This window comes from Marmota flaviventris, chromosome 17 (assembly GCF_047511675.1).
Source record: "Marmota flaviventris isolate mMarFla1 chromosome 17, mMarFla1.hap1, whole genome shotgun sequence".
NCBI lineage: Eukaryota > Metazoa > Chordata > Mammalia > Rodentia > Sciuridae > Marmota > Marmota flaviventris.
The window spans coordinates 40,247,160-40,264,556 of record NC_092514.1 but is presented as its reverse complement, the minus strand read 5'-3'; the positions used below and the strand labels follow the sequence as shown (position 1 = coordinate 40,264,556).

The 17,397-nt window shown below is 42.4% G+C and overlaps 1 protein-coding gene and 1 pseudogene across 1 annotated transcript; both read left to right on the top strand.

The window, feature by feature from the left end:
* The first annotated feature begins 216 nt into the window (after nt 1–216).
* Nucleotides 217–2,100, top strand: LOC139702303 (C-C motif chemokine 3-like). Its single transcript, XM_071603090.1, has 3 exons — nt 217–421; nt 1,110–1,224; nt 1,565–2,100. The coding sequence occupies exons 1-3, from the start codon at nt 256–258 to the stop codon at nt 1,653–1,655; spliced, it is 372 nt and encodes a 123-aa protein (XP_071459191.1). The 5' UTR covers nt 217–255; the 3' UTR covers nt 1,656–2,100.
* An 8,223-nt stretch (nt 2,101–10,323) lies between these two features.
* LOC114082703 (succinate dehydrogenase [ubiquinone] cytochrome b small subunit, mitochondrial pseudogene) lies at nt 10,324–11,340 on the top strand (annotated as a pseudogene).
* The last annotated feature ends 6,057 nt before the right edge of the window (nt 11,341–17,397 follow it).

Below are 17,397 nucleotides of genomic sequence, written 5' to 3'. Positions count from 1 at the left end.
CACACAAGTCTCCTCCCTCTCACAGGGAAACCATTTCCCCCCCCAAAAAAACAGAGCAAGTCATGAGTCTAGAGCTGAGACCTACAGCTCAGAGATGCTATTCTTAGATATCCTGAGTTCCTGTAGTCACCAAGGACCCCAAGTTGTGAAACATCATGACAACATTGCTATGCTTAAAAATTTCCCCATGCACCCCCAGATTCCACTTCCCCACCTGCCAGGGCTGCCTATAAAGAGAAGGGCAGATGGCTTCAGATGCCAGAAGGACACAGGCAGCAGGGAGGACCCAGGCCCTTCTTGGATCTGCTCATACTTGAGACCACACTCCATCATCCACTGAACATCATGCAGGTCTCCACGGCTGCTCTTGCTGTCCTCCTCTGCACCATGGCTCTCTGCGACCAGGTCTTCTCTGCACCATGTGAGTCCACCCTATTGTGGCAGGTGTCCGACTCTCTGGCCCTGGGGAGACCACATCAATCTCTTCTTGTGGTCTCCAGAACCCAGGAGAAAAGAGAAAACTTCTTAAAGGACTACAAAGCACCTTGAGCTTTCTCTTAAGGACTTTTCACCTTTACAAGGGATCTTAGCTCTCCTAGTCCCCAGTCCTCAGAGTCAGGGTTGGGGCAGGAGTTCCTCCTTTCTATAGATAAGGGGAAAATAATGGAGCCTAAACCTCTGAGTTTGCAAGAGGCAGAATCCAGACCTGGTTACTTCCTTCCCAGTGATGTGGTCGATTCCCCAGCTCACTCCGGGGCTCCCAGGAGCTCTGCCCAATGGATCTTGAGATAGATATCCCAGACCTCTCTTTTTGCTGGGTGTGACTTCTTGAACCAATCAAAATTCCCTGAAGGAAGAGAGGAGAATAGTCTGTTTGGTCTGAATCACACAGACAAAGAGAGCCCGCAGTAAAGAGTGAGGAAGCAAGGAGAACAGAGACAGTAGGAAGACAGAGACATGAGGTTTCTAGGCAGAAATGCCCAAATGCCTTCCCGAGGCCGGTCTCCAGTCCCCACTCTGTGCAGGGCTCTTCCTCAGCCTGAGGTTGTGACAGCTGGTGGCCTTTCCTTTTGGATGATGACCTGGACTCATTCTGTCCCTTTTTCCAGTTGGTGCGGACACCCCGACGGCCTGCTGCTTCTCCTACGTGGCCCGGCAGATTCAACGCAAATTCATAGAGGACTATTTTGAGACCAGCAGCCAGTGCTCCCAGCCAGGTGTCATGTAAGTGCCACATCCCCTGCCCACACTTGAGGACAGCCCCACAGGGGCAGAGACAGGCCAGGAGAGCAACCATAGACAGGCCATGTATATAGGCTTCAGCTCTTAAATGTGACCTGACTTGGTCGGGAAGGTGGGACCCCAAACTCAGAGAGGAGGGACAGAAGAATGAGGTGGCAGGGTACCCTGAGACACTCTTGAGTTGGTGGGGGAGACCCTCTGGAGTAACATAGGCAGACCTTCTCTGAGCTGCCCAGGGCAGGGGGTGGGATGGAGGGTCCACTGTGGGCCCCAGATCCCCTGTAGAATTCCTCAGTGTTTGATCCTCTGCTTCTCCCCACAGCTTCCTAACCAAGAGAGGCCGGCAGGTATGTGCTGACCCCAATGAGAACTGGGTCCAGGAATACGTCACTGACCTGGAGCTGAATGCCTGAATGGCCTGGAGGCAGCAAGGAACCCAGTGACCTCCGTGGGCCCTGTGTGGAGCAGGGGCCCGAGTCTTGAAAACATCCCTGTGACTCCATAGCTACCTCTCCTATGGCTGGTTGTTGCTGAACAGCCTCACTCTGAACTTAGATTTTATTTATTTATATTATTTTATTTTTATAATTTATTTTTACATTTGTTTCATTTTGTGACTGTTTGTTCCAAAAGATCCCAGGACAAATTCTTTGCCACTCATCCCCTCCATCTTTGCTCACGCTGTTTGGTGACAATGGAGTGGCTGTCATGGGCTTGTTCTAGGAGACATGGTATCAAAGCCACCAAACTGACAGATATGGAGTGGGTCCTTTTGCACTGACCGACACACAGTGGCTCCTTGGCTCTGAGCTGTGTCCAGCCTGGTGAAATAATAAAGATGCACTTTTTAAAAGAAAACTGGTATGGAGTTTGCTTTTGTTTGTCCAGAAAAATCCGAATTACTGGTTAAGAGGAATAAGGGCAAATAATAGGAAGGTGTGACATGGAAGGACTTGGGGGAGAAGAACAGGGCTACTGCAGTTACTCCACTCTACACCGGAGGTGCAGTTCTGGAATATTCCAAGCTACAAACATTTTGTGATTCTTAATGTACCTGCTCTAGGAAAATTTCCTTCTTGAATGGATACCATAAGCAAAATCAACCAAAATGGTTTTTAGCACCAAAGTGAAAGTACAAATAACCTGTATGGGAGCCGACTTCATGGACCAGCTATGCCTTTTAGTTAGTAGAAGAGTCAGGCATCAGAGGACTCACTCCCTGGATGAAAAATGGCCCTGATCATGGGGGAGGTATGGGTTTATATAGGTTACACACTGGGAGATGAGTTAACCATTGAAGACTTTATCAGAACCTATCAGTTTGGACATTCAGGAAACAGGTTATGAGAATTTGAAATTTGTATTTACTAAGGCAAGGATGGAGGGTCCAGAGTTCAGCACTTATCTCTTTCCCTCCAGAATCTATTTTACTGTCACTGAGAAAAGATCTATTTGGGGAAGGATCAATGTTTTGGATTCTTCCCAGAGACTGTCATTTTAGGCTTGGGGGGATATCTCCTTCCCAGGGATTGTCTTGTCACTGGGAAAGGATGTATTGGGAAAGGATCAATGTCATCAATGTGATGGCTTCCTCCTCCCTCCCTCCTGTCAGTCCACACTGTTTTGAGGGTTGTCATTTCCATATCCTTCAGTTACCATTAAGCAGAGTATTCTGTAGTGATTACTTATGATAAAGCTGTGCTAATAAGAAATTGCTAATGTTTTTGAGGCTTATTCAAATCTATGTGCCATATATATATATATATATATATATATATATATATATATATATATATATATATATATATATATATCATTCATTCAATCCTACTAATGCAATAATATAGCTTACATAGTACTATTAACATGCCCATTTGACAGAAAAGTAAATCTGGGCTCGAGAAGGGTAAGCAACTTGTCCAAGATCACACTGCATGTAGATGGCACATCTGAGTTCCCAAACTAGACCTTCATTTAACTACATACTGTGTGCTATTAAACACTGGCCAAGTGATTTCCCCAGGTGTGATCTACCTATACTCAAATCACATGCAAAAGTTCAAAAGCCACTCCCACCAGAATGCTCTGGATGGAACCTGAGAACTGATGTTTTCATCAAGTTTACCAGGAGTGCTGCATGCAGGTTAGTGGCTAAGAACTCTGACTTAGGTAGCAGGATTCACCACTCCTTCCCAACTGTGGTGTATAATTGCATGGGGGTAATAGGTATACCATATATTATTTCTCTAAAAACCATACTCCACAAAATAAATGGCTAATGTTGTTAGGGGAGAGATGGAAATCAGGCTCTATGTGGAGAAGAACTATGTTTATAAGTTTGCTATAAAAGGTAAGTTATTTAACAGATGAATTACTTTGGTTACAGTTATAAGTACAAGAAATATACACTGAGCTAGGGTCGTTTTTTCAGAAGGGGAAATTCAAAAGATGTGTAAAAATCAAATATGTATTAATTTTTATAAGTCACAATTATTTCATTTTCAAAATAATCTGAGTTTTGAATCTAAAATTGTTTAGAAGCCAGGCTTGGTAACACATGCCTGTAATTCCAGCATCTTGGGAGTCTGAGGCAGAACTCTGTTCATAGGTTTGCTATGAAAGGTAAGTTATTTAACAGGTGGATTGCTAGGGTTGCAGTTGTAAGTACAAGAAATATACACTGAGCTAGGGTCCTTTCTTCAGAAGAAGGGGACATTCAAATGATGTGTAGAAATCAAACCTGTATTAATTTTTATGAGCCACAATTATTTCATCTTCCAAATAATCTGATTTTTTTATCCAAAATTGTTTAGAAGCCTGGCATGGTGGCACACGCCTGTAATTCCAGCTTCTTAGGAAGCTGAGGCAGGAGGATCACAAGTTCAAAGCCAGACTCAGCAATGGCGAAGCACTAAGGAATTCAGTGAGACCCTGTCTCTAAAGAAAATACAAAATAGGGCTAGGGATGTGGCTCAGTGACAGAGTGCCTCTGAGTTCAGTCCCTGGTATAACAAAAATTATTTAGAATCATAGTAATCAAACACTTTGAGGTTTAATAAAACACTAGTACTTAGCAAATATTAAAACATACATACTAGGGTTGGGAATGCAGCTCTGTGGTAGAACTCTTGCCTAGCTTGACTAAGGCCTTGGGTTCAATCCCCAGCACTACAAAGAAAGAAACCAACAAACAAAAAAACAAACAAAAACTGCTGTTTTTCCTGATTCCATTTTCAGGAATCTATTTTATAGAAACACTGCCAAAGGATAGGAATAGGTAGACACAAGGACATTTTTTTTTTTTTTGCATCATGGCTAGTTAAAAAAAAAAAATGAAACATCAGTAGGGGATTAAAAAAGAAGGGAATTAAGATGCCCATCCATGGAATATTCTGCTATCAATTCTGCACACACCTCTGTCTATGCAGTGTGTCCATCATATTAAGTATAAAAGGTGTACCCACTTACATCTACCGTATGCATATACACTCTACGTATATGAAACAGAACTATACATGTTATTTTTGCTTTTATCTTAAAAATTCATATATATATATATATATATATATATATATATATATATGTAAATATTTGGATAAGATGCACATCAAATAGCTAACTATAATTGCTTAGAGTACATTTTTTCTGAATTTTTATTTATTTTTCAATAAGTTGGATTGCTTATCTCTCTGGTCTCACCTTATCCTCCCATCTGATGTGTGCTAGTCCCTCTGTTGGAGCCACCCACTCTCTGGTTAGAATCCTGAGTTGACACCAAGAGGACAGAGCTCACCTGGCTTATGGAGATTTGATGCCATGATGGCTTTTATATAATGAGAATGAGGACAAAAGCACTGTCTTATGATGGAGGCTTTCGTTTCTCTTCTCTCTCTCCTCTCTCTCTCTCTCTCTCTCTCTCTCTCTCTCTCTCACACACACACACACACACACACACACACACACACATTTCACAGTCCCCTTCCATTATGAGGGGTCCACTCTCCTACACCATTATCATCTGCACTCCTGGTAAGTGTGGAGTTGCTGTCAGCAGAACAGGAGGTATAGCATTTGTTCCCATGGACACAGTGAAGGTGTCACCTTCTTTCAGAAAAAAAAAAATAGGGTCATACAAAATCTCTGAATGCACTGAACTATTTCTCAAGGTCCAGAAACTCATGACTGCATGAGAAGTTTAGCAGTGTCCAACATTCCCTAAAGTCAGGTGTTGTGTACAGAGTATACAGAATGAAGACCCCGGATAGGGCAAAAGGAGCAGGGAACTGCACAGGGAGGGAACCAGTTCCTCAGACTTTCAGACTCAAGACTCGACTGAGATCCCTGGTCAGCTGCACAGGCACCTTGGAAGCTCTCCTCCCTGGGAGAATGTCCCCCATGGAGACATCAGAGATGTGCATTGAGGGAGAACCTGCTTCCTGGGGGCTGTTTACTTCCTGTGGGGGGTGGGTGATTAGGAGCCTGGGGTTTTCCTCAGTTGTTGAGCAATCAATGACTGTTTGGGGCTGGTCTAGTGGTTTGTTTGGCAATGTGATTTCCTTTCAATGATAATAGGCTTCTACTGTATTTGCTTCTGATCCATCCATGAGCTAGGTAACTGCAAGCAGAGGGGTAGTCCAGTCATAGGTCTGGCATTTTAGCCCGGATTGGGAATGTGCATGTTCTAGCACAGAGCCCAGTCTTATAGTCACCACTACCTCCCAGCCCCTGGAGAGAGCTTTGGAGTTCCATCCTGAGCCCTGTAGAGCCACATCTCACTCTTCCCCATATGGAGTGTGGGACTGTATATGGAGGTGATGAATATTTGACCTGAAGCCCAAAGTTACATCCTTCTTGTACCTTTATCAAGAGTTAATTGTCTATTTTAAGTAAGGAAGAGAATTATTCCACAGAAAAGGGTGAGAAGCGAGTCAGGTCTGCAGTTGGACCCCAGGTGTATCCCCTACGTCTCTCACCTCCTTGGGTCTGCTCAGAGAAACTTTATCTTAGACTAGAAAATTCTGTATGTAGAGCCCTGCAAGATGCCAGGTTACTGGGTTCTCAGTCAACAGATTGTAAAGGCCGGTGTCAGAAAAGCTGAATTATTTTCCTTTTCTGATTTCAGATGAGCCCGTTTCAAAGTAATCTAAACTCTATCTTAAAGAACCTTATTTGTGAATGTAAGAAGTAGCTATTAAATTCCAAAATTTAGAATCTTCCCTAAAAAATTCCTTAATGCTGCAGCCTTGGTATTTGGCACAGGGCCTCAGCACCAAAATATGACAGGTCACAATTCAACCAGCAGCTTCAATGCCACAGAATGATGGTAGTTCTCAAAAAGTAGTGTCCGGACAGCAGCATGCCCATCCCCTAAGGAATATACTAGAAAAGCAAGTTCTAAGTTCCCTTCCAGACTTTAGGGAGTGTGCCCCAACAATGTATAGTTTCTAAAAAGCCTCCAGGTGGTTCTGATGCACCCTAAAGTTTCAAAGCCACTCCTGTTTGATGACCTCCTATTTTCCATTCCACCTTTCAGCCGGAGCCTGTGACTTTTAACAGAGCCAGTATCTCTGAACAGGTCCAGGTCTCTGCGTATCTTAGAGCACTGACAGTTTCAAGGAGGAACACAAACAAGTACATCTAATTCAAAGGTTTTATAAGGAGAGTAACTAAGAACAGAGTAGAGAGGAAGAGCATGAGAAGAAGATTAACATTAAACAGGGATGAGAGGTGGGAGGGAAAGGGAGAGAGAAGGGAAATTGCATGGAAATGGAAGGAGACCCTCAGGGTTATACAAAATTACATACAAGAGGAAGTGAGGGGAAAGGGAAAAATAATACAAGGGGGAGAAATGAATGACAGTAGAGGGGGTAGAGAGAGAAGAGGGGAGGGGAGGGGAGGGGAAGGGGGATAGTAGAGGATAGGAAAGGCAGCAGAATACAACAGACACTAGTATGGCAATATGTAAATCAATGGAAGTGTAATTGATGTGATTTTGCAATCTGTATACAGGGTAAAAATGGGAGTTCATAACCCACTTGAATCAAAGTGTGAAATATGATATATCAAGAACTATGTAATGTTTTGAACAACCAACAATAAAAATTAATTAAAAAAAGGTTTGATTAAATAAACCATGTGGCCTCAAGACTGAAGGGTACAGATATGGCTCTGGCCCCAAGCAAGGGGGCATGCAGCAGCCCCATGGGATCCCACAGTTTCTGTTGTCTTCTCTTTCTGGGTCTCCCTTTGTGCTCTCGGTAGCTCAGTTGTGCTGTGGCTGGGGTGCTAAGGGATCAAAGAAAACACCTGGAGGTGGAGTGTGAGACAGAAGGTTTACTGAAAAATGCTTACAGGGCAGGGCCAGTGGTGACAGGCTAGACAGATAACACCTCTGTCCCACATGGTGTTTTGCTAAATAGCGTCTCCATCCCTCATAATGCTGCACCAGAAAGTCCAGTGACAATAGACTGGACAGATAGTACCTCTGTCCCTGACAGTGTTTCACAAGAAAACAGTTCCTTTGCCCCTCACAACACCTTGTCCAGTGGCAGCCAGCTGGCAGAGAGGCACTTACCCTCTCCACCATGCCCTCAATTCCATACCAGTTACCACAGGGAAAGAGAATTTGTAAGTCAGACCCCAGAAGCAGTAGATGTCATTAGCTTAGCTTACTTTGTCTCTTATATGACCAGCATCAGAGGATACGCTGGAATGCATGCAAGAAAACAGCTTCCACAGATACTACCGGTGTGCCTTGTTTGCAATATATGTGAGGAAGTCTTTGTCCTTCAAGATAGAATTTATCCGGACCTTCCAGTCTGGGCCCGGTCTTATTGTTCCCTTAACTTGGTTAGGTTCTTGACAATGGAAAGGGGAATTTCAGGGACATGGTATCTTACCATTTTTTTCCTTCAATTATAATAATCCTTCCATGTCAGAGTCCCAGAGTGGCTGCTAGCACTTATCAGTGTTACGTGAATCATGAAGAATTGTTCTTTCAACATCTCTAGTAATTAGAGAAATGCAAATCAAAACTACTCTGAGATTTTATCTCATGCTAGACAGAATGGCAGTTATCAAGAATACAGACAACAATAAATATTGGCAAGGATGTGGGGAAAGGCACAGTCATACATTGCTAGTGGGACTGTAAATTGGTGCAACCAATCTGGAAAACAGTATGGAGATTCCTTAGAAAACTTGGAATGGAACCACCATTTGACCCAGCTATCCCAATCCTTGGTCTACACTCAAAGGACTTAAAATCAGCGTACTACTTAAAATCAGTGATGCAGCCACATCAATGTTCATAGCAGCTCAATTCACAATAGCTAAACTATGGAAGCAACCTAGATGCCCTTCAATAGATGAATGGGTAAAGAAACTGTGGTATATATACACAATGGAATATTACTCAGCATTAAAAGAGAATAAAATCATGGCATTTGCAGGGAAATGGATGGAGTGGGAGAATATCATGCTAAGTGAAGTAAGCAAATCCCCCCAAATCAAAGGCCAAATGTTCTCTCTAATAAGTGGATGCTGATCCATAATGGGGAGCAGGGGAGGCATGGGAAAAATGGAGGAACTTTGATTGGACAAAGAGGAGGGAGGTTGAGGAGGCTGCATGGGGGGTAGGGAAGATGGTGGAATGAGATGAACAACATTACCCTAGGTACTTGTTTGACTGCACATAGGGTGTGATGCTACTTCATGTACAAACGAAGAAATAATTGTCTTTTTTTTTTTTTTTGGTGCTGGGGATCAAACCCAGGGTTTTGTGCATGTAACGCAAGCATTCTACCAACTGAGCTATATCCCAAGCCCACAACCAGAGAAATGAAAAGTTGTGCTGCAATTGTGTACAATGAATCAAAATGCATTCTGCTGTCATATATACCTAATTAGAATGAATGAATGAATGAATAAATAAATAAATAAAAGGGAAAAGTGAGTCCATGTTCCTGTTGCAAAAAAGCATTTAGGTTCTTTCAGATTTGACTGACTTAGCAACCCAGTTCCTAACCAATCACTGTGGTTATGAAGATGAGTTTTATAGCTTTGCTTAAGTTAATCAGGGCACATACTTGGATCTGTGGGTTGAGTGAATGTCACAAAAACTTAAAGTTTGAGAATTATTAGGGAGTGAAGTGTGGTTTTCTGGTATTAATAAAGATGGAGAATAGATTCAGGTCAGGAAAAACACATCTTCACTATTGATTTTTTTTTTCTTGAGCTATGAAGGGTGGCAACACTTTGTGAAGAACAATTCTTCTCCTTCACTGTCTTGATTAAAAATGGTTAGTCCTCCAACTGCCTGAATTCTTGGTTTTTAAGGAAGCTAACTCATATATTTTCTTTTGCCCCCATAAATATATATGACCCAAATCTGAGCTAAACAGACACTAAGCTCTTCATGATATCAAGACCACCACCAGGAAGTAGGGCTTCACACCCGCTCTAGAACATATCAAGTGGGGCAGAACTGGCCACCCACCTCCTCCATCCACACAGAAGGTGGGAGGGGGAAATGAGGGGATGCTTAAAACAAGGATTCATCAGTACAGATCAACCATGTTGAGGAAGAAAGAGGAGTCCTTCAGTATTGGATAGGCAAAGGGGCAGCTAAGAGGGGACACAGCACACCTGCAGCTTTGATTCCCCCTCATTCCTGGGACCAACATCTACAGAAGATATTTTGTGGGATTGAACATATCCCCAGATCCTGGGTGGGTCTTGATTAAAATAATCCAATTTACATCTTGGGTTTTTAAAACATATCATTAAAAGCTATGCATTTCTCATGTCATAAAGGCTGCCTAATAGTCAATCAAGTGAAAATATAATTTTCCTAGCCATTTTTATCTTGCAACTGATTTAAATCACATCTAATTTTAAATAGCTGTAAATATGCTGGAGATCAAATGTTCTTAAGCATAAGACTTCTTTCCATAGGAAACTGATTCTAGACATGGACTTTCTTGGTCAAAGGCTAAGAATATTTTGGCATTCCTTATGCATATTAACACCCAAATTGAATACATATTTATATCCTTTGGTGAGTGCACACTGGGGTCCTTGATGAATCTCTCTTCAAGAAGCAGATGTCTGGGTGTCCTCTGCGGTGCTCAAGGAGGCTGAGCTCTGTTCCTCCGAACCCCATTGGTCAGACCTGCTCACATCTCAGCATTTCTCCAGGACCGACCTACCCCAGGATGGACTGGAACACAGCACATTCACCTGTCACCAAACCGCCATTCTGGTTCCAAGGCTGCACCTCTTCACTGGACTAGCGAGAGGGCTGTCAGTGTTTTGCTCCTGGGCCTGCTTCCAGCTGCATATTTGAATCCTTGCTCTGCAATGGACTACTCCTTGGCTGCAGTCCTCACTCTTCATAGTCACTGGGGCCTTGGACAAGTTGTCACTGACTATGTTCATGGGGATGCATCGCAGAAAGCTGCCAAGGAAGGCCTTTTGGCACTCTCAGCTTTAACCTTCGCTGGACTTTGTTATTTCAACTATCATGATGTGGGCATCTGCAAAGCTGTTGCCATGCTGTGGAAGCTTTGACCTTTTTGACTTGAGAATTGATTGTGTGCCTCTGCCTCTGCTCTGTCATTCAACTCACAATAAGGAGGAAATAACAGAAAGTTCATTGGTGGGCAAACCTTCTTCTAATCACATGGTTATTTTAGAATTTAATTGTTGAGGAAGAGGTTTGAGAGGAAATGTGTTCAAGAAATTATGAGACCCAGTTCTGCATTCTAGTGAGTTAATGGGGTTGTCTTCAAGTTCATGAGATTCACAGTATGATTAAACTTTACATATGAGCTTTTGCTTTTGTCAGTCTCTTAAAGAGAATTTAGCTTTATTATTATCAGTATATGATCATTGCTGCATTTGTCTTGGAAATAATGGACAAAGGGAAAGACTGTTAATTCATGACTTTGCAAAAAATTAGATGGTGTTTACTTTTGGAAACTTCTCTGTCTGTCCAGTTGATACCAGCTACTGATGGTTTTATGTCCTAGGGAAACTTTATAGGAGATGCCAAAATCTCAAATTACAGATTTCTGTATCCTAGGAAGGAAGATTGGAAAGCTTCTGAATATAGAGATGCTCAATTTAGAGAAGAAGTCTTCCTTGTAGACATATCAGAATATTACAAATTCCAAACAGATGTAATTCTCCAATCTGTTTTACTTGTCCTAAAATAATCTGTCCATAAATATAAAACTAATAAATTACTTTCCCACTGTGGGAATTGGTAATAAGAAAATATATTCCATGAAAAGAAATTTTAAAAAAAATAAATAAAATGTTGTATAATAAAAATGTATTCTACTCTTTAAAAAAAAAAAAAAGAAGCAGATGACTGAAAGCTGGCTGTACTCCCCTCACTCCCACTGTCCAGGCTTCATGATGCAGCTCTGCCCACCTGGGTGTGGTTACATTTGGCTCATGTTGCCCAGGACTATGGCATCGCAGCACGTTCACATCTGTGCAGTTAGAACAACTGTTGACTAGCACAGAAGTTTCTGCTCTGCCAGGGGAAACTATGACTACTGAGCTTTAGTGAGAAGGAATGAGCTAAGTGTGGTCCTGGGATGACACCAATATCTCACCTCTTCTCGATGGGGAAACCACTTCCCCATAAACAGCCCCAAAGCAAGTGAGCACTTGAACTGTTCTTGCAAATACCGTGGGCCCTGTGGTTACCCAAGACCCTCCTTGCATGTGCAAGTCAACAAGACATCACTGTGCTTAATAACGTCCTCTACTGCCACCCCTGTCTCCATTACCCTGTGGCCCAGGGCTTATCTATTAAAAGAAGAGGACACGGCTTGGACCACAGGAGGAGGCTGGCGACAGAGTGCCCGGCCCCACCTCATTCTTCCTGCACTCTTGAGCCCTGGATGTCCTCTTTACTTATCATCCCCTCTGTTCCAGGGTCCCCTCCCATGAGTCTACCTTTTGTAGTTCCCCCACTGTCTGGCTTGGGTCAGATGTGACCAAGCGGATGGATGTCCTCAAGGGAAACAGAACTTCCCAAGGAATTTTCAAAATGCCCTGGGTTTTCTGTTCAGGCATCTTTTTTTTTTTCCTTTCTTTCTTTCTTTTCCAAAAACTTTCTATATTCTCTATACCTCAGGGTAGGGTTGGGTCTTGCCCTATCAGGGAAATGGGAAAATGGAACAAGTTTCAAGAAGAGGCAGAATCCAGCTACACTTTCTTCCCAGTGATCAGCTGAGTCACCAACTCACCCTGGTTCCCATTCACAGAAGATTTACAAAGTGGATCTCTTGCTGGAAAAACAAATCTCTTTTTAAAGTTCCCCCAGTAGAGCTAGAATGAGAGGCGGACTGCTGAATTAGTGGTGTTTTCTGCAGTGAGAGATAGAGACCAACCCCAGATGAAAGCAGAAAAAGAAGTAGAGGTGGAAAACGGTGACCCAAGAATTCTCCAGCTTCCTTCCAGTTCCCCTCACCTCCAGTTCCTTACCCCTGAAGAGTGCCATCTTCACCTCCTTTCTTCTGACTTTATCACTGGTCAGAAGTAACTGGCTTATTTGCTCCAATGGAAAATGACTCGGGCTCTGCCTGCCACCTTCCCTCAGAGTTGGCTCAGGGTCCCAAGCATCTGCTGCTTTTGCTTTGATCTCCCAGCTGATCTCCAGCAAATGGGTAGGTGACTATTATGAAACCAACAGACAGTGCCAAATAAGAGCAGGTCCTCCTACCCATTTCTGCAAAGAGGCAGGATATGCAGGCATGGTGCCCACAGGAGTGGAGTGGGAGCAGCCTCTAAAGGCATCAGTAGGTGGATGAAGGCCATCCTGGGGCACCCTGACCGTTGAGATCCCCAACTTTTGATGCAGAACTCAGGGAAAGACCATCAAATTGTCTTCTGGTCTGGCCTGGGACCTATAGGGAGTGAGGGAGGAGGTGCCTCTCTGGCAGAGGGAAGAAAGGAGGATGTCAGAGGAGGAAAAGCTGCCTGAAGGAACCCCCCAAGTCATTCTAGAAAGGTCTAGGGATCCTAGGTTGGGGAAATAATCCTGAGAAAGGTGGACCAAACCTGAGCTTAGCTTCCTAAGGCAGAGGGGCTGTAGAGGGGTGTGAGATCTGGAACTCCCTCTCTCAATTTGTATAACTCTATCTCTCTCCACTTCTCTCTTCACCAAAGAGGCTGGAGGTCGGTGTCAACTTCAACAAGTCAAGTATGTCACTGATCTCAGAACAGAATTCCTGAGTGATTTAGAAGTGACAAGAAACCTGTTGTATCTATGGGTAGATTAGGGAGCAGGGACCTGAGCGAGCCCTGAGACTCTTCCTTCAGCTCCTGAACCCACCTCTACTATGGGCTGGTTGCCATCTTGGACTCTTAACATAACTGTTGGTTTATTCAGCCTCATTAAAGTTTGCAATGCTTTTATGTGTTCTTTACTCTCTGACTCCACAATGCTCTCCACACACCACCCTGCCCGCAGCCCCGTCAATCACCCAGTGGTTGACACGTACTAGCAGTGTAAGGGAATAGTTGTTTGTCTTCTTCTAAAAAAAAAACTTTGTTCCAAAACCATCAACCAACAAATATTTATAGAATGTTATTTACCAGTTCTGTATTCATCTACATGAAACAGTAATGAAAAATATTGCAAACAAACCAGTCTTAAAATTTTGGTGGTTCCACTGTTCTTGTTTTGGTGGTAAAACTAGAAACTCTGGTTGGAAAAATGGTGGGGTTTGGGGGAGTAGGAAAATCTGAAGGGGGATGTCAGCAGAAAGGAAATGATTATAACTATAAGCCTCATATTCTAGAAAGTTCAACATAAAACACTATTTTATTGAACAAAAAAAAAAGACTTTTTTAAAAGGATTTTTTTAGTCAGAAGTTTTGAAGAGCAATGACACAGTTTTCAGCAATTTTTAAACTTTAAGTCTTCCATAAGACTATCTTATTTCTAGGAATCTATGTCAAGAAGCACTCTCTGGAAACACAAATATATATACACCTGTATTTATAAAGTTGTAGAACACATTTGTTCTTTGTAGATTTATTTGTAAAAATAACCAAGGGAAAAAAATATTCTTCCAAAGAGGAATAGTTTCAAATAGGACTCATGGTATAACAATACAACAAATGAAATCACTGAAAACAATAAAGTACCATTGATGTAAATATATTGAGATGAAAAGTGTCCATGATATTAATAAAAACAACTATATATAGAACACATAGTCTGTAAGTGTAACTCTAACTAGACAAACTACATTCTCATATATCTATTATAGATTTCCTCTGGCAAATATGACTTTTAAGAAACGGAGATCTCCTCTTCTCATTTCCATCCTTTTATCTTTGACTTTCATTAAGTATGAGTATGCAATTTTTTATTCAAAATATTTTAGGAGTTTATTGAGTTTAAAAAGTTAAAAGCTAAGAGGTTTTTCAAGATGGCAGAAGAGACAAGGTCATTTCCCTGGCTGCTCCATGGCATAAAACCAAGAAAGCAGACAGGCAGCTTCTCAAAATAAAAGGCTGGTGGAGGGGGGCTTTTCTGGGAATTAATTCTGGACATTCAAAGCAGGTCAGGGATTCAGGTGGCTGAATATAATAAAATAAGGACAAAAATCTGTCAGGGGCTAGAAGGAAATTCTCCTTCAAAGAATAGCCTGACACTTACAAGAAACAGCCCCCTGGGAGACATCCTGCCTGGGAGACACCCTGCAGCCATCTATCTCCCTGAGACATCCTGCGGCCACCTATTTTCCTGAAACATCCTGCGGTTATCTCACCTTGTGCAGACATCCAGCAACTGCCGATAAGAGAGCTTCCCCATCCCCAGCATACAAATACCCCTGTGTGAACAATAAAAGTTTGCAGCTTGATCAGAACTCCTGTCTTGCTGTCATCCTTCTGTGTCTCTTGTCCCTTCATTCCTCCCCATCTAGGTTCGCTGCCCACGTTGATGTGTCCTGCCGGTCGGGACAAAAATCCCTGGTGCCACTGTCACCACTGGCAGTGGTAGTGTCTGCTGGAGTGGTCCCCCTCCCCCACAAACAAAGTGGAGGGATAAGGCAATTAAAGGAACCCACGTTTTTAGGAGGTGTGTCTGAGTATAGAGAGATCAGAGGTCAAAGACACTGCCTTACCAACCTGAAAGCCAGGCTGCGCAATGTCCTTGTGTGGGAAAGAAGCCACCATCTCTCCTGGCCATTGTGGAGGATGGAGGAAGGAACCATTTTGCAGCCATGCACAAGGTCAGCAGTAGGGGAGCTGATTCCTGGCAAACCCAATCTTGGCCTGAAATACAGGCCTGGCAAACCCACACTGCATGACATAGAGTGTGCCTAAGTGACCAGGAGAAAACCGAACATGGAGAAGGGTTTTCATAGGAATTCTCCTATGAAAGGAGAATTCATAGGTCATGGAAACTCACTTGGCTCCCTATCTCCCCCTCCAGTCTGGACACTTGCAGGACCAGCTGGGAGAGATGCGCCAGGCCAGGAATTTGAAAGGGCAGGGGTGGGAGTGCTTGAGTTTGGAGACTAACCCGACAGACCAGGACATGTGGGGTCCATGGGTGATGGAGGGACTAAGGATTGGCTCCTCTACTGCATGAGTGGAACCCAGGGGAGACCTCTGGGGTGCAATCTCCCAGCATAAACCAGCAACTCCTGGGTCCTAAGGTGCACTGATTTACAGTCTTCAGAAAAGTCACCATTCAGTAAAAAACCTGGAGACTACCTAAGCCTAAACCCCACCTCTAGGAGCTCCACCTACAGGATTTCCTCTCACACTTTAGCAACCCCACCCTGAGGGTGGAGCAGGCATTACACTCCAGCCCATCCCACCAAACACTGCTGAGTAGGGAAGCCAAGAAGCTTTTGAACTCAAGTGGAAAAAAGTTCTTTAACTTTTCATCAAGATTTTTTTCCTTTATTCTTTTCTTTGTTGAATTGTGACATGAATGGTTCATGAACACTTATATGTATTCATTTTTTTTCTTTTTTCTTGTTTCTAACATTTAAAAAAATTGTTTTAGTTGCAATTGGACACAATACCTTTATTTTATTTTTTATGTGGTACTGAGGATTGAACCCTTGCTATGCAAGTGCTCTGCTGCTGAGCCAAAACCCCAGCCCCTCTAATATTTTTTGAAGGCAATTATTTTTCATGAATCAGTATTTTGAGGACTAGGATGTTTGATTAGTATATTTTGGTTTTGTTTGTATTCTTTTATTTTTAACTTTTTATTTTACATATTTTTTTCTCTCACCTGTTTTCCTTGATTCTCTTTTTCTCTTTTTTTTCTGCTAATAGCCAATCTTTACTGTGATTTCACTCTTCCATTAATTTTTTACTTCTATTTTCTCTTCTCCCTCATAATCATCACATCCTACATCAGTTCTGTTCTCTCCCTAGTCACCATTTGAAATTCTAAACAATTTTTGCAAACTTATTGTTTTTACTGTAGGCAATTACTAATCACATTATTTCTGTTTATTGTGACAATTAACATTGTAGACACTATAGCAGGATCTATTTGGTTTTAAGCCATATATTTTTTGCATTGGTTGCTGTTATTATTTGTACCCCCAAATGGTGAGGTTCTGGAAACCTTCAGGGACATTATAAATCCACAGGGTAGAAACTCTATTGCCTCAGATCCATACTGTTAGATGGGTAGACACACAAACAACATGAAAAAAAAAAAGGGAAAAAACTGCCCAAACAAACCAAAATACTTCAATAACAGAATCCATCAACACCACAGTGGCAGAAATGTCAAAGAAGGCGTTTAGAATGTTCACAGTAAACTGATCTGAGAGGTAAACAATGTAAGGAGTGAAACCAGAAAGAAAATACAGGAAGCAAAATATCACTTCAATAAAGAGATAGAGATACTTAAAAAAAAAAAGTCAAGCAGAGATCCTTGAAATGAAAGAATCAATAAAACAAATTTAAAATTCAATTAAAAGTATCACTAACCTACCCCCGACACCCAGGTGGGGAGTCCCCTCTACCATGGAGACCATGATAGAAGGATTCCCCTCTACCATGGAGACCATGGAGAAAAGATGTTAAGACACCATGAACAAAACTTCCAAGAAATATGGGATAACATGAAAAGATCAAATATAAGATTTA

Excerpts from the sequence above, each read along its gene's own strand:
- LOC139702303 (XM_071603090.1), top strand. The coding sequence starts at position 256 with ATGCCAGAAGGACACAGGCAGCAGGGAGGACCCAGGCCCTTCTTGGAT. Across the intron at positions 422-1,109 it reads CCAGGTCTTCTCTGCACCAT|TTGGTGCGGACACCCCGACG; the intron begins GTGAGTCCACCC and ends CCCTTTTTCCAG. Across the intron at positions 1,225-1,564 it reads TGCTCCCAGCCAGGTGTCAT|CTTCCTAACCAAGAGAGGCC; the intron begins GTAAGTGCCACA and ends TTCTCCCCACAG.